Here is a 22,035-nt window from a genome sequence, read left to right as displayed (position 1 = left end):
TGAAGCTTGAAGGCCGATCTCTTGTGGTCCGCTGCGCTACATAGTCACCACGGGCGCTGTCACCCAAACTCTTTTTAGATGAAAAGGTGCCATAGCGTTACGCCCGCGAGGGACGTTCGATGGGGACTACATGTGATTTGCAAATAAAGTTGTATGACTCTATCGATAAGCGTTTAAATCGGGATCTTTGTTAAAATCTGGTACGGATTCCATGACTGTTATTGTGCGCACCCCATGAACCATTCTCATGGTCTTGTAATTGTTAACTTCCCATGTTTATTAGTGTTGTCTTTCTGGTGTTTTAAAACAGTTTGGCAACATTGAACGTGTACTAGCAGCGAAACAGCAGAGATATTTTCACTTTTTGCCGCATCAATCTAAGCAGAAAATTGTTTGGAGATTGGACGTCATAATTGTAACGACCTTTCTTCACGGCTAAATCTATCTTTACTACGTCGTCTTCGCTGGATGTTTTAAACTATAGATTGATGCAAGTATTTATCTCCATAATCTACAATTTAACGTAGACAAAATGGTGAACTGGAGCCATTTTACACAACAAGAAATAAACCGCACAACTGGATGTATTTCTCGTAACGATAGAATTACCATTTTGTCTTCGTTCAGTTGGACTGTTCACGGCAATTCGTTTTGTCTTAAATTGTCCAATAGGCGCAAGTAGTATATCATTCTGTCAAAAATGAATTATAAGCTTTGATGTTCTGTTGGCACTGTCAGGTGTGGCATATTACAAAACAAATTCTAACTGAATCAAGATAAATATGCCTTCCTTCAACTGTAAGTTATTAAGTTCTTTATCTAGTGAAAGAAAAGAAACGTAATGAGATGCTAAATTTTTTATGGCAGTAGATGTTATTGTCTGAAATTTGGTTGTCGTGGATTGCTTATTTATTTATTTGTTTAAAATTTTTTTAACTTCTATTCCTGTTATAGGATTTGAGAACACCAGACAAATGTCCAACTTGGATTTATTTTTACCATTACTGGGGACTACTGATGTTAGGAAAAAGATTTTGATTGGTGATGACATTATCACCTACCTTACTTCACCTGATAACCCTCCAAAATGTGAAGATATTGGTTTGTTTATTGATGGCCTTGTTTCATGGATCAACAACAGCAACTTTAAGGTGATATTATTGCTTCTTTTATTAACAACTATAAGTGTTTTTATAAGTTAACATCTAATGTACCACATGTCATAAAAAAGATTAATATAAGAACCTAATTTATTTAATTGACCTGCTTTGCTGTTGGTAACTCGTACATTATCATAACATTGTGAATATTACCATTTTACTCAGAATGTGCGTGTGGATGAAAACTCAGCATTCAAGTGAATTTTTTTACATGCAGGTATGTCAAAATGGGCTGGAAGTTTTAAGTCTTCTTGTGAATAGGCTGAAAGAGGACTTTCGGCCGTATATTCAGACGATTCTTCATGCCGTGATTGATCGATTAGGTATGCACGCAATAATGATCCAGTTATCGTTTACTCGTCATTATTTTTACACAATTTTCGTCAGTTTGGCGTTCACAATGTAATTTTGATTATTTGCTTTAGCATATTGCCATGTAATAGGCGTATATATAGATGTCGTTCTTCATTCATTGCGTTTTGTAATCACAGTTTCTGGTTTAAATTTTTTACTTTAGGCGATTCAAAGGACTCGGTTCGTGAAAAAGCCGAAGATTTCATTTTAAAGTTAATGGAATGGAGCATACAGCCCCAGCTCTTATGGGAACGTTTACTCTCTGCTTTTGTTCATAGAAATAATAAAGTAAGAGAAGAAATTCACAAAATATTGGTCATCACCTTAAATTCGTAAGTTTCAATTAAAGATATAAAATTACTAACATTCAAATTTTAATCGTTACTATCACCAACGTGTTAAAGGTATGGGAGTTGCTCTCTGTCGCTGAATAAGCTTGTGCCATCCATAGTGAAATGTCTTAGCGATCCAACGCCTGCTGTTCGGGATGCAGCATTTCAGACTTTAGTTGAAATTTACCGACATGTTGGTGAAAAGGTTCGCGCTGATTTAGAAAAGCGAGGAAACGTCCCACCTGCCAAGTAAGTGTGTCAGTTGGAAATACCCTACAATGAGAAGCCAATATGTCAACGTTCTCAAGAGTTCGCTTTTGACAAGTTCAATGCCATTCTGTTGGAATTTTTTTTTTTATAACGATCCTTGGTTTTCTTTAATATAGCTGAACATGTTTCTGTTTGATAGATTGAACGTACTGCTCGCGAAATTTGATGAAGTTCGGGACGCGGGAGATATGCTACCGACTGCTGTGCTTTCGCTTGATGGTAAGTCAACTTTTCAATTCATTATTTAGAATGGCTATCCTCGCGCTTAAATAGTCTACTGTTTTTTTTCCTTCGCGCTTTGATTCTTCGCAAAACAATTTAAATTGTTATGTTTTCCTCCCAAAGTAAGAACTGGTAACAAGTTAGTTCCGTTTTACTAACAAACAAACGTTAGAGAAGAGTGGCCGTTTTCAATCTAAGGGTTTAATGATTTAATTGTTTGTGAAGACGTGGGCACTTTTTACAATTTTCCATTTCCTGTAAGTACTGTACCTCGACAGATGGCGTTGTTGAATTTAAGTTCCTTTGTTGCTGGTTTTCCGGTAAATTGCCATTTTGTCCAGATGGAATTTCGCATTCCACGCAAGCAAAAACACGGGTGTTTGAAATAGTCAAAGCTGTGCGGCTCCGAAAAATTGATTAAAATAGTAAGACATCTTATCTCGTTACACAGCACAGTTTAGCATAACACTTTTGCTGGTCAGGTGACCAATCGTTCAGTCGACTGCTAGAACTCACAGACAGCGGTTGCTAGTCAAATGCTCTTCCCCGTGTAGAGAAGATGTCTTCTTTCTCAATCGTTTCTTTCCGTTTTCGACGAAAGGTCGACGGAAATGATGAAAAATTCACCGGTGCTTAATTTACGTCGTTAGAAACAGTGCAGGAGATCGAAGTTTTTAACTGTCAAACAACACCATGTGCGACTCAGAAACAAAAACACAGCCTTCAACCACAAGTGACGTTGATATAGACTTCAATGGAATATTACCATCAGAAACTATTATTAAATTTCCGACATCACAGCCTATCTGTGTGGACACTAGTCAGATGGCCCCTTTATTATCAGACCAACCGACAGACTGCACGAAGAACGAACAGCCGTCTTCTACCGCTATCGCAAGTGCTAAAATTCCTGTATTAGTCCGACATCAGAGCCTGGATAGTGGCAGCGATGAACGGTTCCCTACCTATTTGATACCGGACAGGAGGCCAACACCGATAAAAAAATTTTCGTTACAGATGTCATACGAAACACAGAACCGCCTAGCCCAAGCTAATATTCAACGTCAATTCGGGTTGTCTCCTATCAGCAGTCAAAAATCTAGTCTTCGATTTCGAAAGTGGTCGTTATCCCGTTCGGATGTTGATTGGGGCCCAGATACCGAGTGGATTATGCGTTATGACAATTTGCTTGAATCAAAGTCCTTGCCTCCATGTTACAACCGACAACTGAGTGCTGAACACCCTGGTAAAAATTTTTTTTTCAACAATTCTTGCTATTAATGTGTTGCGAACGTGTGAAGCGAGCTCCCCTTTACAAGAGCTAACATTACCGTTTTTGGGTTATTTGCTTTTCATAACGGAAAGCAACCTGATTAGGTCGTCCTATCTGGTGCCTCTTTTTATCTCCCGTTTGTTTGGACAATATCGATAATAGGGCTGCCGTGTCTGCATTTTTTTTTATCGAATAGTTTATTCCCAAAGAGAATGTCATAGGCGCCGCAGTTTTTATCTTTTTTTCTTGTATTTCGTCACACATCTTTCAAATGGCTTTTAATGCAGCCAGAAAGGTAAAAGTTATTTTCTGTGATAATACCGCTTGGGATACGGAACGTTAGTTGTTAGTCTGCTGCTAACAGTAAAGATAGCTCTGGGAGGAAAACATCAGTGATGCTGCATACCAAGTCATGGTGCAGCTGCAGGCGATGCTTTGTTAGTATTTGATTTTTTTTTTTATCTCTAAGAGAAAGTTTTAAAACTTTGGGTGCGACGGTGAACTCATCATAGAGAACAACATTCCCGTTCACCGCTCCTTCCACCGATTTAGTTACAGTGAAGGTCACGTGAAGCTTCGTCATTTCCTCACGTACAGGTTTTAGATTAATGTACTGGATACGCCCGACATTAACGAGTGAGAAAGGCTGAGTGTTCGCTTACGTACGTATGATTTCGATTTCAAACCTGAAAAGGTAATGCAAAACCCGAACGTGCTACGAATCTCTAAACATCACTTGTAACTAATGAGTCGTCGACTCGTGTTGATTGCGCGATACCGAACATTTTTCGAATAATGCGGGATATAATTGAACTCCTATCGGTAGTCCCTTAGAGTAACGTTGTCAAGTACTTAATGTATTGTTATAACATGTTTTTCTTTATCATTTCTAAACTAATTATGTTTGTAGGTATTGCCAAACCAACGGAAGATGAACCAGACCGCTCTTTGGTAAGTTCCATTTTGTCATTTGTTACGTCTGGCAGTTTTCGCCGTAACCTTGTAGGTGTTCCTCCTTCACCATAAACGGAAAATATCCATCTCGTTTGAAAAGAAGATTGCCTTTTCAAATGTAACATAATGGTGTTTGCCATTCTCTTTGTTGTATTCGACATTTCGTCGTGAATGGTGACGGAAGGGATGCAATAGGTGGAAATGGGGAATGAAAGTCGTCACTCAAGTATGCAAAATCATAACTTTCTTGCGTGAAGACCAAATTGCTTTGGCTTTTGTGCGTTTTATCGTCGACTAGAAAGCTGTAAGCTCCGTTGCCTTGGGTGCTCGATTCTGAGTTATTCATGAGATAAAACGTTTTGAATTCTCAAAAGCGATAAACTGGTAAAAGATTTAGTTTTGGGCGGAAAAAAAGAGAACAAGAATTCGAATTTTTAACAGGGATAAAATTGCGGATGTTAATCAAGAATTCCAATCAACAATCCAGTTATTTCTTTTTATATTATTGACGAAGGTTTTGCATCTCTACCTGGGGAATTTAAGTTATTTTATTGTATTCCAAATATGAATTGCATTTTTAGAAGAATTTAAACGAGTGTAGATTATATTCCATAGTTGCGCCATAAAAGGGAAATCAAATGGGGGTCATCTTACCCTTGTCCAAGAATACTTTTCGCGTTTTTTTTTTTTTTTTTTTTTTTTTTTTTCACGATAAAGCGAATGTCCTAAAATCACAATGCTAAATCTCATTTCATAACATGCAGTTAATGACCGGTTCCAAAAGAGCTACCAGTGCCCCCGCCGTACGGAAATTAATGGCGCCACCCCTAAGTAAAGGAGTCACATCATCTGTTGCTGGTACAAGTATTGATTGTATTTTTTTTATTACTTTAAAAGATTAATTACCTAATTAATCGAGCAGAAAATTATTCGTATTTGTACTATTATACGCCTGCCGTGTACAATTTTCAAACGTAGTGTTTGGTTGTTTTTATTATCTATGGGATGTACAGCTAATTCTGTATTATTAGGTCCGGCGGCAGGAGGCGGGATGGATGAAGAAACATTCATGAGAGCCTTTGAAGACGTACCCAAAATTCAGATCTACTCAGCCAAAGAAATGGAAGAGCATCTGGTCAGCATGAGAACAATTATCCAAGACCCTAATAACGATTGGGCTAAACGTGCCGAAACAGTGAGTAAAACAGATTTCACCCAGTGCATTTCAGGATTTGTAGTTTACCATCCCGTTTTTTTTTTATTCGCATCGCAGTTAAAAAAGATACGGTCTCTGCTGATAGCTGGTGCAGCCAACTACGATGAGTTGTTTCAGCATATTCGTCTTTTGGAAACAGCTTTTGTAACCAGCGTGAAAGATCTAAGGTAAAAAAAAAATATTGTGAAAACACACAAAAAAAATGTTTGCTTTTAAATACGAAATTTCGCTTCTTTCCTCGTAGATCACAGGTTGTCCGAGAAGCATGCGTGTCAATCGCGTATATGTCACAACAGCTACAAAATAAATTGGACCATTTTGCGGAAGCTTTATTGAATCCATTAATTTTGTTGATTCCAAACAGTGCAAAGGTAAGAAGCTTTACCTGTTCTCTTCTTGGCGCGTACTTATTGGATATCGATGCATCAGATCGTACTAATGGATAACGCTTCTGTTACAGATCATGGCTACAGCTGGCACTGTTTGTATTCGCTTCATCATTGCACACACTCACAGTGCTCGATTGATCCCTATTTTAACTAATCACATGACTTCCAAATCCAAGGATATCCGCCGTGCCATGTGTGAATTTTTAGATCAACTCCTGCATACGTGGCCCACACACATTCTTGAAAAACATGTCGCCCTCATTCAGAGTGCTGTAAGCAACGGTATCAAAGATGCAGATCCGGATGCTCGTGCATTTTCCAGAAAGTAAGCGCCATTAATTTCTGTTTTAGTGTTGCCGCTTTTAAGTTTTAACTTTCTTCATTTTATTATCATTCGTCGTATTTATTTAACTCATTTTCTGTCGCGTCATTTTCAGGGCCTACGGGGGATTTGCTTCCCATTTCCCTGCTCAAGCTGATGCATTACTTCACTCGTTGGATCTCTCATACCAGAAATTATTATATGGAGAGGCAAGCCTCTCTAATTCCAGTTCAAGCCATTCACTACAATCAGCTGGACTTGCTCGGCCACCGACAAATGCCAACTCGGGTCCTGCATCGCTTCCGGTTCATCCAAGGTTAAAAGTTGGCTCTTCTGAGAATTTAAGTAGACTCCCTGGAATCCCGCCAAGAAAAGTTGGCATGCCAAGTTACGGTGCACGACCTGGCACGGCTAACGGATCAGCGGTCCCTACTGGTATGCGTTCAAATAGTGCCATCGATTTGCAGGCGGCAAATCGAGCCGTGCGTAACATTAGAGGAGGTTACGTTGCTCCATTGCGTAAGTTACTTTGAAATTTGACATCTCCGAATTTTCGTTTTAAATTTTATTTCTTTTTTCATCTATAAATGATGGCGATGCAAATTCATTGGCGAAAAAATCAGCACCATCCAAAAAAGATAGCAATTCGTCGGATCCTCGCTCCGTTACATCCCCTGATCATCGGAATTCTAGGACTCGCTCAAGAACTTCGGGATCTTCACAGTCTCAACGTATGTATTTTGGCAACACTCGGCCAGGGCTTTTCAAAGCACATTTTCCTAAAATTGCATTTGTATTCTGAAATGGTTAAATAGCCGGAAGCCGATCAGGTTCGCCATCATCCAGATATTCTTACAAGACATACGATCCGTCTGGAACACCTGTTCGACATGTAGAAAGTTCAACACTAGGTCGGCCAAGGCGTTTGTCCAGTAGTGGAATGGTAGCTAACGCCACACCACCACGTGGACCTCGAAGTAGTAATACGAGTCGTGAACCGAGTCCCAATCGTGGTGGAAATCATTCAGTGCTATCTAAGCCTACCAGGTAATACTAACATTTCCCTGGTTGGCAAAAGCAACTATGATGAACTATGATATTCAAAGTTAAACCTTTTTGGTTTTAGGGTTCGTTCGCAGTCTGGGTGTAGCGAAAAAGGTACGCCTAGTCGCCCGGTGCTAGCTCAGAAAATTCTCCAGCAAAGCCGAGAAGCCGAATCTGCCCTCTCCGATGCGCTGGTATAGTTCTTATCTACATTGTTTTGAGAAAAACGAATTTAAAAAAACAGATTGTTATTTCATAAGACTCGTCCTCCTCGTGTCGGTGGATATGATGATCATTCCGATGAAAGTGAAACTTCGAGCGTGTGTTCGGAACGCTCCATGGATTCAGTAAATCGTCGTTCCGATGTAAGCCTGTCATCGCTTTGTCTATCCAATTGCCAAATCTAATATTTATTTATCTGATTGACTATATTTTTAGCGCCACTTTCGTGAAAATTGGCTTGAATCGCCTCACAAGGATATTTATGATATTATCAGTGCGTGTTCCAGTACCCATTGGTCAGAGCGAAAAGAGGGATTAATGGGACTTCAAGCTTTCTTGCGCTCCGGCAATTTGATTCCATCGCACGAATTACGTAAACTGATAGAAATTCTTGGGAAAATGTTCACCGATGCCCATACCAAAGTAGGAACTATTCTATTTCCATGAAAAATGTTCTCTCAAATTAAGAGGTTGGAGTGATATCTAAAATTTTCTTTCTTGTTTTGTTCGTTATAGGTTTTCAGCCTGTTTTTAGATGCATTAACAGTATTGATTGAGATTCATAAGGATGACATGCATGAAAATTTGTATTTCTTGATGAGTCGCCTGCTCAACAAATTAGGTGCCGACCTTTTGGGATCTGTTCAAGCCAAAACTCTGAAAACCTTGGACTTAGTCCGGTAATTTTGAATGGCTAAACTTAATCTTTCATTTTATTTATTACTCTTTTTTTCCCGTCTTGCAATCAGTATATATATGTGTTTTATTTTTTTAACTTGTAGATACTGCTTTCCATATTCCCTACAAATGGCGTTATTGTTGCGATTCATGATGGACAACACACAAACACCGAATTCTCGAGTAAAAGTTGCTTTGCTGAATTATTTGACTGCTCTAGTACGCGACATGCAACCGTCTGATTTGATGGCTGTTACGTCGCAATCTGGATCGCCAGGTGCGTTAATTTGAAAAACGATGAAAATTCAATTCATTTACAGAGCTGGTTTTCTATCATGCCAGGTTTAATGATGGGCATGGCGGGTGTTGGCGCTTCAGTGTCTCCGCAACTGGTTGAAGCATCTGTTGCAAAAGTAGTCGCTTGGACTAGCGATATTAGATCTGCTGAAGTGCGGAAGGCTTCGCAAGATGCGCTTTATACTTTATTCAGTTTACACCCCGCTGAAGTGACGCGAATCCTCAATACCCTCCCAAAAGTGTGCCAGGTAATGATTAAAACATTTTTGAATTAAATAGATGAAATTTAAATTAATTAAGTAAAAGATGCCCTACATGCCTTTCCAATTCCGAAAGGAATTAGAATTCAGGCGTGGTTTTCCGCGAAGCTAATACTTTGTCCTCTTGTAACATCATAGGACAGCGCGTCACAAATCATTCAATCTCAGTTGAACAGAACTATGGATAATGTTAGTTTAAACAGAGCGTCAGATTCTCCCACGTCGGTTGTTGCTGGATCGTCACCTTTAAGATCACCTGTCACCCCGCAATCGCAATTTCAAATACCGAACCCATCTTCCCAGCAACCATCCACGCCTACTTATTTTTCCAAAATCTCTTCATCCAGGTCATTGGAAAATGACGAAAATGAGCATTATAACCCAGAGGAAGTTTATAAGTATGTTAAATAGCAAATTTTCCCTATTTAATATCGCCCTCAACACGTTATACGACAAATGTATAATAATAACAATTTCATTTTAAGATCCATCAGAAAAACTACAGCAGAAATCCAGAATTACAGCTTTGAAAAATCGTCTTTAGAGCGAGATTCGACATCACAAGATTCTGGAATATCACAGCTTTCGCATTTATCGTTTGAAAAAAATAAAGGGGAAGCCAAGCCATTGCCACTGGAAGAGAAACGTCAAAAAACCATGCCTAATTCTCTTGGGACCGATGTTTTGATGTCACCAATGGAACAAGCTGATAGAGCTACAATGCAGCGAATCCTTGCACTGTTTGGAAAAGAAGATTCAGAATCACGAAAGGATGCTATGAGGATGCTAACACAGTTGATGCATCAGGGAGCAGGCAACCTAATTGAAGACAATTTCCGCCCAGTTTTCAAACATTTAGTTTCATGTCGTGAAGATCCTGACTCTTTTGTACGCCGCCAAGTATTTAATCTTTGGGCAACAATGCTTTCAACGCCCAGGTTGCTGGAAGAGATGGAGAACTACGCTGACCTAATTCTTGTCAACATTTTTCGAGCACAACGTGACCAAGAGAGAGAGGTACAGTGGTTTAATTCTTTTGTAATCAAGTATCGTTGCGTAGAAACTTCATTGTTTATCCTTTTTAACTTCAGGTTGTACGTTCGGCTGAAAGTTGCGCCAAAACTTTGGCTGCCGTTCTTTCATTGAACAAGCTTATTCGCATTTTAAAACATGCGATTGGTGATAATTACCCTGAAAACTATACTGCGATCAAAACATTGACTCGACTAGTTGAGCAGCGCCCACATGAAGACACGGTGACTATTCTACCCGAAATGATGCCTGCACTCTTGCGTGCCACCGACCATGCCGAAAGTATTGTGCGCAAAGCAGCTGTTTTCTGTATCGTTGAAATTTACAAGCGAGCGCCCGAGGAATTGAAACCGTACCTAGAATCACTAAATAGCAGCAAAATGAAATTGATCAACGTTTACATCCAACGAGCCGGTCCCACGTAGACCCGTACCTATTGATCAGACACAGTCCATCTTCTCACGGCGTTTTCGTTTTATACGCGTGACCATCTAGTGAGCCGCTTATCTTATTATTTGATTCTTATTCTCGATCTTATTACAGAAAAAAAATAAACAAAAAAAGACAATAAAAGACAAGACAATAAAAAAAGTAGCAACATCTTTCGCGTTCTTTGTAAGCAGTTTACCAACTTACAGCTTCAGTAATTGTGACTGCTCTCTGGCAATTAATCCGATTATGCATTCCTAATAATAGTGAACTACTATGGACTTCCCAATTTTCAAACTAATACATCTATTGAAATATGTTAGTGAACGTGTCTAACGGTTTATAATGGGTATGGTTGGAAATGATTACGCTTTGTCAAATTGAGCTTCTGGGAAAAAAATAACGGCAAACATTAGCAACTCCAAAAACTGTAAGTTGGATGTCATGCAACAGTCAGTATACTACTAACATGCGATTAAATGCAAGTTTGTCTTCTCTTTTGTGTGAGCTGTTCATACGATAACCATACTTAACTAGATATATCTACGATATACTTCTCTATTAGTGAACAAAATGTTTTTTAGCATTAATAACTGAATGCCCATCTGAGCTGATTCTTTCGTTTGCTAATCTTCCTTGCATTGTACCGCCGCATTAGTTGTATAACAGATCGCGATATGTTTTCTGTCATTGATTTAATTAGCAGCCTCAAGCACACGTACGTCTAACTTTGGTTTTTATTTCATCTGTTTTTACATACCATAATATTATACGCAATTATGCATACACTTATTAAAAGTTAAACCCATTTTCGTGGCAAAAAAATAAACGATCAATTTGACTAGCTCAATGAAATTTTATCAGGCTAATTCAAGCGACGAATAAGCGAGTGATTTGGAGAAAAAAGGACATTGAACTATATGTTTATTCACGTCCTATTAATTAGTGTACATCCATCTTTAAAGAGGAACTTCATGAGGGTAAAACAGTTACTATTTTATGTACGGCGTATCGTTTGATTGATGAAAAAGAGCTGTATCGTCCCGGCGCTATTTGGAGCCAATAGGTAGCCAGTCACTGCACGCGTTCATAGCCGCGTCGCAAAGATGCTGGAAATTTGGTGATGCAGCGTGCTTGCCTGTGCCTGCATGATTGACAGAAATCATCGTTGGAATGTTAGCTGCAAATAATTGCAACATTGGGTGAAGTTGCCAGTCCAACAGAGCCAAACAGAGTGCAAAAATATTTGCAGCAAAGGCCACAAAAACAACAATCAAATTTGCAGACTATATGCGTAGACTATATACACTTAATCTGAAATATTATGTAATCATATATGAAGCTTTAAAAGTTATTTATTATCACATAAATGTAACGATAAACATAATAACATACCTGGATTGCTACGTTTTCCGAAAATGCTACCGTTGAACGGCAGCTTGCGAGTGCCCTCGACTAATTGTCCCCAGAATGTAAAAATGAAGACGAAACAGACCATAACGATCATTAAACTGGGGCGCATCATGGAGTTATTCGGGAAGAAGGAGACGGACGAGAATGCAAATGCGGTGCTGGCTATCGGATACCTGACTGCGGTATGCCAGTGTATCCCGATTCACTTTTATACGTGGGGAACCGAAGTGATGCCGCTCACTTTTACATATGGATTTGTTGTAGTTAACCTGATTAGCACCACATAAGTGCTAAAGACTGGAAGCGTCAACAACAAAAAACAAATGTGTCCCACCTTATTTCAGGGATCAATCTCGTGTGAATAATCGAATCATCTCCGGCAATAAAGGCGTATACTATCTTTCCTCTTTGTCTCTCACGTATTCCTGTCGCATTTGAAAGCCTATTTTCTCTGAACTTCGGCTTAATGCTAAGGCCTCAGTGCACTGTTCAAAAAGCTTTCTTTTCTGATCCCTTACGTATTAATTTTAGTTTTTATTACCCTATTGGATCGTAAATTGGCAGCTAATGTTGTTAGTATGTCATCTACCCACACCAGGAGCAGAACAATGAATTTACGCTTGCAATTATGGTTAAGTAAAAATATACTGGATTAAAATACGTAGGTAATGTTCTATGTTAAATAATGTAACTTTCTTTAGTCTACCATTTTCCTTCGTTATCTTTACAAGTTTTCAATTTAAACGTCCAGCAAATAATTTATTTTGGCAAAAAGTTTGGTTAAACCCACATTGTCAAAACTTTTTGCTTTCATTTCCTCTTTCTCACATTTTTTCAGCTTTTAAATATAAAGCGAGGCGTAGGAGGTATAAAATCCGAACTCCTGCTGTGATGGTATTCACCTAGTCTCAGCTCTGCTGACAGAATGAACGACTTTCGGAGCACGATGCAGCCGAAAGTCGGGCTTATTTATCAGTCGGGCTGCTCAAAATTGAATGCTAATTCCGGGAAAATTGTAATTTTTTTTCATTAGGTTAATCGTTTCTGAAATACAGCGAATAGTTGACGAAACGCTAGCGCGCCAGTACGATCCAGCGCTAGCGCGATGCAGTACAAATATTCTGGTAGTAGGAGGATCCTTAAATTCAAAATGGTTTTTGAATAATCAAAGAAGTTTGATGTGTCACGCTAACGCTGTAGCGTACTGGCGCGCAAGTAATGGTTTCGATGCGCAGACACTAATTTTATATTTTAGATTACTCCAAAACTATAAACTCTACGTAAAAACAAATTTTATTTTCGTGTTCCTTGGTTAATTTTGAATCAGAAGCATCTATAGTTTTCTAGATTTAATGATCTTATATTTTAACAGGAAAGATTTTTAAGCCCGAAAGATAAAGTCGGGCTTATTTTTTTAACCACACTTCACCGTTTTTTACGTTTTATTCAAAAACTATGAGTCCCACGAGAAAACAATCCTCATATTCGTAATGCCCATTCAATTCTGCATCGAAACCATATATTTAAAGCGAAATCTAAAATTTGGCCAAAAATTAAAAAGTAAGAAGGCTATTTAAAAACGTCACCGGTAGATGGCGAAAATAGTAAAACAGAAAAAAGGCAAATATATTTTTCTGTTTTACTGCTAACGCCATCTATTAGTCACATTTTATGGCAATCCGTTTTACTCAAAATAAAAATAAAAAATACTATGGCAATATTATGGCAATCCGTTTTACATAAAAAAAAAAAAAAAAAGGCGGAAAAAAAAAAAAATCGCACTTTTTTCTTTTTTTCCGACACGTAGCCATCTACCGCTCAGACTCATTATTACTGGCGTAGGCAATTTCAGTCCATTGGATGCCATTCGCAGTTAGTTCAGTAGCGTGGATGGAGAATAACGCGTGGCTGGAGGAACAATTGAAAAATGGATAAGATAATACAACAAAAGGATGGTAAGTCTAAACATTATTATATTTGTTTTGAATTATTAATTATTGTTTATTAGATCAAATTATGGACCTGCAGGCTCAATTATTGCAACAGCACAAAATATTAGATAACAGAAAAGCTAAGGATGGTAAGGCCTAATACATAATGATTCTATTTATTTGCTTTTATTCATTTGTGTTTTGTAGCTCAAAGTTTGAGTCTACAAGCTCAGCTAGGGGAAAAGAACAAATTGGAACGGAACAGTTTCCAAACAGTGAAGGAGGTTTTTCCAAACTCAAACCTAACTGAACATGAGGATGAATTGGCATTAGGCGAACACAGTCAGGTACCTAAACTTTTCAAATAAGAATTCAAAATAAGTATAGAATTTTAACAAACAATTATTTATTGTTTAGTTATTCAGTCTACCACCTGACAGTGTGTTAAATTTAAATTCTGTTAGTGCTGCACAAAAAGAATCGTTAGTAATAAGCCCATGCAGTGAAGGAAGTGAACAATTGTGGGACCGTATTTGGGCCGAAAATGGGTGTGGTACGGAAACCAAGAAATAGCACGAGTTCAACAAGAAACATGGATTAGGTACTTTTCGGTTTTATGTCTATTGAAAAAGTATTTTTAATGCTATTATTTTGCATTCACAGAATTTAATGGGGGATCAAATCAAGTCTGGAAGTGTTACAGGATGGAAGAGTGAGCCTACAGTTGAAAAACACTGAAAGTGCATTACCATTAAGGTATGAGGTAAAGTAATAGAGAATGCACATTGTCTAATGAGAAGTACCATTTTGTGTTAATAAGTCCAGTACAACAGCAATCCTTTATAGTTCTGTCACAGCTAGAAACCTCAGAAAATAATTCTGCTTCTCTGTCTAAAGAACAACTTGTCCTTTACGTTCAGAGTGTTGGGGAAACTGGGTACTTAAATGGCCCTAAAGATGTTTTAATTTTGCTGCCATTGCAGAGATGAACATCATACATGGACTCTTTAGGTATGAAAGGATTTTTCTTCAAATAATTTTGAATTTATGACGAAGAATTTCTCCTCCTTTTTGCCAACCAGGTCTAATCTACCAAAAAAAATTTTATCCAATAGGAAAGGATTTTCATGTACTGGGAACACAACTATCTACAATGCAACATTGTACAGGTGCTAGTTTATCATTCAAGAGCCTTATACAATGATGTTAATCTGCAATTTGTATGTCCTTCCCCAAGCTTCCACCAGAAGTTGAATCTATGAGTCATGTAAGTTACATGATCAACAGTTGATATGTTTAACTGTGTTCTTTTTCTTTTCTCAATATAGGTTAATAGTAACATTTGGATCTGAAAAAATTCTTGGTTGGGGCAAGACACTGAATAAATTGTATTGATTGGATGGATGACATGACATTGCTATACTTAATTCGGATTCCCCAGACGGTATTTGATATTTAAAAAATTGAAGTGCATATCTGGGCTCCCTTCTTTTCTGAAGCCCCGTTTCCCCTTGACTCGTAATAAGCCCGTAGGGGGTCATGCCCTTACTGTACGGTATATATAAAAACAACATATACCGAGGTTTGGAGGGCTCTGGCCGGAAAGGGGACGTGGGGTGCCGCTTCGTCCGATGATGTGTTCACGGAGGGTGACGTGGCTGCCCACAAATCCGAACTAAAGGTTAATCGCTCCTGTAAAAATGTTCCAAATCTTCAGCTCTTCTTCCGGCTTCTCTTAGCCAATCACCGGGTAATCTCCCCGGTGGGTCAACAAGGCAGTGTCTCCCCCTGCCTGGGTTGACGGCAACTTTTGAAAGGGCTATTGTGCCTTTTTAAAGTTGCAAAAATAATTGTAATGTGCAGAGAATTGTCAATAAAATTTTTTTTATAAAATATTTTTTGCAAAATTCGTTTCTTTCATTGTGTGTGTTTGCTTGCTTTGTTCACATATTGCATTTATCAATTTTTTTTTTTTGGCTTTGATTTATTTGTTTTTGTCACATTTGGTGGTAAGGTGACGGGCATTGGTTTATCGTTTATCTGTAAGCATTCTATTATTATCCAGGGATCGAACCCTGGATGTTCGGCATACCTCGCCGATGCTCTACCAATGAGCCACGAATCATATGATTTTGTTGGCTTTTTTTTCTAGTCACTTGTGGACTTGCATTTACACTTAGAATAAAACTGAAATGCAATTCTGCAATATACTCTTCTACATTTTTACACATCTACTCAGGTTTGAACCCAGGGTAACAGGTATCGCAGATAAAAGCTCTACCACAGAGCTAAGAACCTTATGGAAGCAATAGAAAGATAAACATATAGTTGTGAAAAACTGCATAAACATCCTAGACGATAACATATGATATGCGATAATAAAAAATTTAAATATATCTCGTGGCTCAATGTTAGAGCATCGGCGTTGCACGCTGAATGTCTGGGGATCGGTTCCCATACGAGTAAAACAAAATACAAAATTACTGCATAAAATATCCAGATTGTTCCTTGAATCTAAGTTGAAGAATTCAAAGAGTGTAATAAATAATACTTACAGATAAACGGTAAACCAATGGAAACAATGCTTACCATCAAAGGTGACAGAAACAATAAAGGTGAAATAAGCAAGCTAAATATAAAAAGTGTAACGTGTGAATACAGACAATGAAAGAAACGAATTTGCAAAAAATATTTTATAAAAAAAATTTTATTGACAATTCTCTGCACATTACAATTATTTTTGCAACTTTAAAAAGGCACAATAGCCCTTTCAAAAGTTGCCGTCAACCCAGGCAGGGGGAGACACTGCCTTGTTGACCCACCGGGGAGATTACCCGGTGATTGGCTAAGAGAAGCCGGAAGAAGAGCTGAAGATTTGGAACATTTTTACAGGAGCGATTAACCTTTAGTTCGGATTTGTGGGCAGCCACGTCACCCTCCGTGAACACATCATCGGACGAAGCGGCACCCCACGTCCCCTTTCCGGCCAGAGCCCTCCAAACCTCGGTATATGTTGTTTTTATATATACCGTACAGTAGGGGCATGACCCCCTACGGGCTTATTACGAGTCAAGGGGAAACGGGGCTACGGAAAGGAAGGGAGCCCAGATATGCACTTCAATTTTTTAAATATCAAATACCGTCTCGGGAATCCGAATGAAGTATAGAAATATAGAAATATCATGTCATCCATCCAATCATTACAATTTATTCAGTGTCTTGCCCCAACCAAGAATTTTTTCAGATCCAATGTTGCTATTAACCTACACTGAGAAAAGAAAAACAACACCATTAAGCATCTCAATTGTTGCTCATGTGACTTACATGACTCATAGATTCAACTTCTGGCAGAAGCTTGGGAAAGGCCATACAAATTGTAGATGAAAATCATTGTATAAGGCTCTTGAATGATAAAATAACACCCCTAGAATGTTGCATTGTTGATAGTTGTGTTCCCAGGATGCTGAAAATCCTTTCCTATTGGATAAATTTTTTTTTAGATTAGACATGGTTGGCAAAAAGCAGGAGAAATGCTTTGTCATAAATTAAAAAAATTTTCAAGAAAATTTCTTTCATACCTAAAAAGTCCATGTATGATGTTCATCGCTGCAATGCCAACGAAATGAAACATCTTTAGTGCCATTTAAGTACCCAGCTTCACCAACACTCTGAGCGTAAAGGACAAGTTGTTCTTTAGCAAGAGAAGCAGAATTATTTGAGGCTTCTAGCTGTGACAGAACTATAAAGGATTGCTGTTATACAGGATTCATTCACACAAGATGGTACTTCTCATTAGACAATTTGCATACTGTATTACTTTACCTCATACCTTAATGGTAATGCACTTTCAGTGTTTTTCAACTGTAGGCTCACTCTTCCATCCTGTAACACGTCCAGACTTGACTTGATCCCCCACTAAAATTCTGTGAATGCAAAATAATAGCATTAAAAATACTTTTTGATAGACAAAAAACCGAAAAGTACCTAATTCATGTTTTATGTTGAACTCATGCTATTTCTGGGTTTCCGTACCACACCCATTTTCAGCCCAAATACGGTCCCACAATTGTTCACTTCCTTCGCTGCATGGACTTATTACTAACAATTCTTTTAGTGCACCACTAACAGAATTTAACTTTAACACACTGTCAGGTGGTAGACTGAATAACTAAACAATAAATAATTGTTTGTTAAAATTCTATACTTATTTTGAATTCTTATTTGAAAAGTTTAGGCCTAATGCCAATTCATCCTCACGTTCAGTTAGGTTTGAGTTTGGAAAAACCTCCTTCACTGTTTGGAAACGGTTCCGTTCCAATTTGTTCTTTTCCCCTAGCTGAGCTTGTAGACTCAAAATTTGAGCTACAAAACACAAATGAATAAAAGCAAATAAATAGAATCATTATGTATTAGGCCTTACCATCCTTAGCATTGCTGTTATCCAATATTTTGTGTTGTTCCAATAATTGGGCCTGCAGCTTCATAATTTGATCTAATAAACAATAATTAATAATTGAAAACCAATATAATAATCTTTATACTTACCATCCTTTTGTTGTATTATCTTATCCATTTTTAAATTGTTCCTCCAGCCACGAGTTTTTCTCCAGCCACGCTACTCAATTAACTGCTAATGGGATACAATTAACTCAAATTGCTTACAATATTGCCTATAATAACGAAACCGACTGGTAGATGGCTACGGGTAGAAAAAAGAGAAAAAAGTGTGATTTTTTTTTTTTTTTTTTTTTTTTTTTTTTTTTTTTTTTTTATGTAAAACGGATTGCCATACAAAACGGATTGCCATATTTGCCATAGTATTTTTTATTTTGGGTAAAACGGATTGCCATAAAATGTGACTTATAGATGGCGTTAGCAGTAAAACAGAAAAATATATTTTCCTTTTTTCTGTTTTACTATTTTCGGCGGTAGAAGTAAAACAGAAAAACTGGCCAATAATTTTAGTTTTAATTTTGGGTAAAACGGATTGCCATATTCGACAGCTCGTGGTATTATTATTTACGCAATGTCAATATATCGAAATGACGATCGTATATTTGAAGATGACCTATTCGTTCAGTACAGGCGAAAACGTAACGTTTTTGTATTCAAAAATTTAGACCATTTTAGTAGTAGATCCTTTCTGTTTCAAAATCTTCTTGGACTCCTCTCTTCTTCGCTTGGTTAGGGGATTACGAGGATCGGAAATCTCAAACCAATCATCTCCTTTTGTGTTGGCATCTCTGGCTAACGTAGGATTGTTGTCTTCGAACTTTAAGGTATGATTTAACCTGCAGCAAAAATATAGTATTAAATTAAAATAATAATTACAATATTAATTACTGCAGCTGTCCTAGCGGCTAGTGAAATTTTCTCACCAAGTGTGGTCATCCGATTCTTCGTCGGCGACGCTGTCATTTGTTTCCTTCAATCGCGTTTCGCTAAGCTTTTCCTGAAATTTTTTAAGGTAAGCAAGTGTTTCCGCCTCTCGATCAGCACCTACGGTAGACCATGTGATGGTAAGATTAGTGGAAATGTGAGGTTCCGCTAACAATAGAGAATCGGTTACCCTTCCCCCGACGCGTCGTTTTCACTACTGCGTATTTCTTGTGCTGCTCATGAAAATTCTTTAGTATTTCATTCTCTTCTTCATCCTTAACATGATCACCATCAAGTTTTTGCTTCTTCGTTAATTCTTCTTCTGTATCTTCACGAGGATTTTTCATTTCTCTCTTCAAATCCTTTATCTGTTCTTTGATTTTTTTTCTAAATTAAAGTTTTTTTTAGTTGCAGTGAGCATACACTTATGTTTTTAATTTCTTACAATCTGTTTTGCGCTTCTTGTTTCTTCTCGTCGACTACCTCATCATCAGCATTTGCAGCAAAATCTTGAGGTTCATTCTGGGGCACAACTACTTTCTCAACTTCCGATTCTATTTGCTTCTGTTCACTTCTGTAAAAAAAAAAAGTTTATTCTAAATAATTGAGTTAGGAAGATAATTAACCTTAATCACGGCAATAAGTTAAACATTATTACTTTTTTCCGATTCCAGTCTCCATATTAACTGCCGGAATGATACTAAGCCTAGGATCATCTGTTAGATCATGAGAGGATTTCCCTTTAAATGTCTTAACCGGCTGGGCATCAGTTTCATCTTCCTCTTCATCTCCGAAGGAAAGCAGTTTAAGATTTCTACAGAATGAAGAAAAGATTGTTAAGAATGCTATGATTTTGGCAAGGTAAATCTACTTAGTTCACTAACTTTGTTTTTTTAACTTTGGGTTTGGTTTCTTCTGGCCCCTTAACCTGCTTTTGGCTGATTCTTGGTTCTATGTCAGGAAATGGGTTGTTAATAACCTCTGTTTTAAGTATCTTAGGAGGATGCCTTGGTCTTTCCTCCTGTAAGAGTTGAATCATAAGTCATGTGTCTGATAAGTAAATATGAACTAATACTTACATTATCAATATCCAGATCATTGAATTTAATCTGGGGAAATACAATTTATTCAATGAATCATTTCTAAGTTGATTCATTATAATTTTTTTTGTCTTTCAACAATGATAATTTACCATGTTAAACAAAGTGTTTCCTCCAACTCTCCCGAATATTGTGTGTTTGTTTTGTAATTCAGGACAAGCCCCCAAAGTGAAAAAAAATTGTGATTCATTGTCATTATTTCCTGTGTTGGCAGTAGCAACTAGACCTGTTGATGATAATTGTTAGGAAACATTTGCAAAGATCAAACAAAAGTACTTAAGTTCCCTGCCTCTTCTAACAAATCGCAGACGGGAATGAACTTCGTTCTAAAAAGGAAAATTAAAAAATTTTTTATTAACAATTAAAATAACAGAAACAAAATGTTTTGTTACTTTAAATGGTTCTCCATATATGCTTTCACCACCATGACCAGTGCCTTTCATAAAAATATATCACTTTTGAAACCAAATTATGTACAGCTACTGCTAACTTACCAGTAGGGTCTCCTCCTTGAGCAATAAAATTAGGAACTACTCTATGAAAAATTGTTCCATTGAAGAATTCCTCAAGGCAGAGCTGGACAAAATTTCTACAAGCTTTAGGGCATTCTTTACTCCATAGTTCAATTTCAATTTCTCCCAAAGAAGTTGTTAGAACAACCTGAAAGGGGAATAAAACATTCTTTAATATCACCTTCAATTACTGATGTCATGTTTTCGGAAACAACACTAACTTTTCCGTTTGTTGGGGGTTCTTGAACGTATATGTTACTCATCGTTCGAGCGAATAAAACCGGCTAACACTGATCGATTGTTATTATCGATTTAGTATTCTGAACTTTACGCTATTAGTGATAACTTGTTCGAAATCGTTAAACGAAGAGCAAAGATTGTAAATAGACAGTGCCTTTTTGTGTTTTTACTGTTTGTTTTCTTTACAGTTTCTTGATCAAGGCCTGAAAAAGGAGATACGAAACCCAAGTGTGCCAGGACTCTCTACGAGTGCCATCTAATGCTTAATGTTCGCATTTCAATTTTAGCACACGAATTTTAGATATCTAAAACTTCGGAACGAAGTTTTTAATGCGCTAACATTATATTATTTTCTAGGGGGGTTTTAAAAGAAATCGGCTGCTGATTCCATAATTATTGCGTAGATTCGGCCCTTGAATTCGCATTTTTTAGTCACGCTTGAGTCTTGGCTTAAAATTCACGAACTTGGAGAAAAATTCCTTATATTTCTCCTATAGAATCGAAAGTTTCTTGGCCTGATATGCGACTTTTTAATCAGTGACCAATCTCTCCTTGGTTTGAGAAAAATCTAAGAAGAGTTTTAGAAGTTTTGGTAGATGTCTTATGCCGGTACAACCCAAGTGATATATTTAGCGTTTCGAATTTTTTCTCTTTAGGAACCTTTTTTTTCTTTTGTTTTTGTTTTTATTTTCCTTTTTTTATTATTTGAGGAGCAACATATAAGTGAAGGCAAGCATGACGCAAACGACCACAAAGCACAAACAACCAAGCTGTGACCTGCTTTCTCTATCCGTTCGAAGAGACTCATTATCACGTAAGAAAACGACAAAACATACTTCCATGACGTACTTTCAGAGCTTTCAGAGAAAACATAGCATATACAAGAAAGTGATGCGCATAAAGCGATCATATGCTTGGTGATCGTAGTGGCGCCAAACCCAACCATCTGACAACCTTTTCAAATTTTTTTGCATAACCTCTATTAAATTATATTGCACTGTTTGTT

The 22,035-nt window shown here is 37.6% G+C and overlaps 4 protein-coding genes across 6 annotated transcripts in view; 3 read left to right on the top strand and 1 right to left on the bottom strand.

Annotated features, from left to right (window-relative positions):
* Positions 1–20,062, top strand: part of LOC130692893 (UTP--glucose-1-phosphate uridylyltransferase-like) — a 44,187-nt gene extending 24,125 nt beyond the window's left edge. Inside the window, exon 13 of the mRNA XM_059494613.1 lies at positions 20,053–20,062. The gene's annotated coding sequence lies outside the window, so the exon portion shown is untranslated. The remainder of the gene's footprint in view (positions 1–20,052) is intronic.
* LOC130693871 (CLIP-associating protein 1-like) lies at positions 105–10,776 on the top strand. Of its 3 annotated transcripts, none has more exons than XM_059494608.1 (25): positions 105–200; positions 311–494; positions 955–1,151; positions 1,378–1,483; positions 1,678–1,846; positions 1,919–2,095; positions 2,256–2,335; positions 4,522–4,562; positions 5,330–5,423; positions 5,597–5,760; positions 5,839–5,948; positions 6,026–6,152; positions 6,242–6,495; positions 6,608–7,011; positions 7,116–7,223; positions 7,308–7,539; positions 7,619–7,730; positions 7,797–7,901; positions 7,975–8,181; positions 8,275–8,438; positions 8,541–8,713; positions 8,779–8,981; positions 9,132–9,391; positions 9,479–10,010; positions 10,085–10,776. In XM_059494608.1, exons 3-25 carry the CDS (start codon positions 975–977, stop codon positions 10,448–10,450), a joined length of 4,365 nt encoding a protein of 1,454 aa, XP_059350591.1. In that variant the 5' UTR covers positions 105–200; positions 311–494; positions 955–974; the 3' UTR covers positions 10,451–10,776. The 3 variants fall into 3 exon arrangements, with proteins under 3 accessions (XP_059350591.1, XP_057373070.1, XP_059350592.1); XM_057517087.2 differs by having other exon boundaries at positions 5,330–5,429; XM_059494609.1 differs by lacking the exons at positions 105–200; positions 311–494; positions 955–1,151; ... (2 more) ...; positions 1,919–2,095; positions 2,256–2,335 and adding an exon at positions 2,830–3,584 and having other exon boundaries at positions 5,330–5,429.
* Positions 13,762–14,377, top strand: LOC132087855 (uncharacterized). The gene is made up of 4 exons (XM_059494666.1): positions 13,762–13,822; positions 13,876–13,947; positions 14,006–14,145; positions 14,216–14,377. The coding sequence occupies exons 1-4, from the start codon at positions 13,795–13,797 to the stop codon at positions 14,369–14,371; spliced, it is 396 nt and encodes a 131-aa protein (XP_059350649.1). The 5' UTR covers positions 13,762–13,794; the 3' UTR covers positions 14,372–14,377.
* LOC130693695 (spliceosome-associated protein CWC27 homolog) lies at positions 18,887–21,221 on the bottom strand. The gene is made up of 12 exons (XM_057516879.2): positions 21,011–21,221; positions 20,772–20,937; positions 20,670–20,713; positions 20,567–20,603; positions 20,370–20,503; positions 20,257–20,286; positions 20,062–20,198; positions 19,836–19,991; positions 19,623–19,751; positions 19,368–19,564; positions 19,177–19,297; positions 18,887–19,089 (listed from the first exon to the last, which is right to left on the bottom strand). The coding sequence occupies exons 1-12, from the start codon at positions 21,050–21,052 to the stop codon at positions 18,915–18,917; spliced, it is 1,368 nt and encodes a 455-aa protein (XP_057372862.1). The 5' UTR covers positions 21,053–21,221; the 3' UTR covers positions 18,887–18,914.
* Between the last annotated feature and the right edge of the window lie 814 nt (positions 21,222–22,035).

Source organism: Daphnia carinata, chromosome 3, assembly GCF_022539665.2.
Source record: "Daphnia carinata strain CSIRO-1 chromosome 3, CSIRO_AGI_Dcar_HiC_V3, whole genome shotgun sequence".
NCBI classification, from domain to species: domain Eukaryota; kingdom Metazoa; phylum Arthropoda; class Branchiopoda; order Diplostraca; family Daphniidae; genus Daphnia; species Daphnia carinata.
The sequence above is the reverse complement of the archived record's forward strand: the minus strand, read 5'-3'. Positions and strand labels throughout refer to the sequence as shown.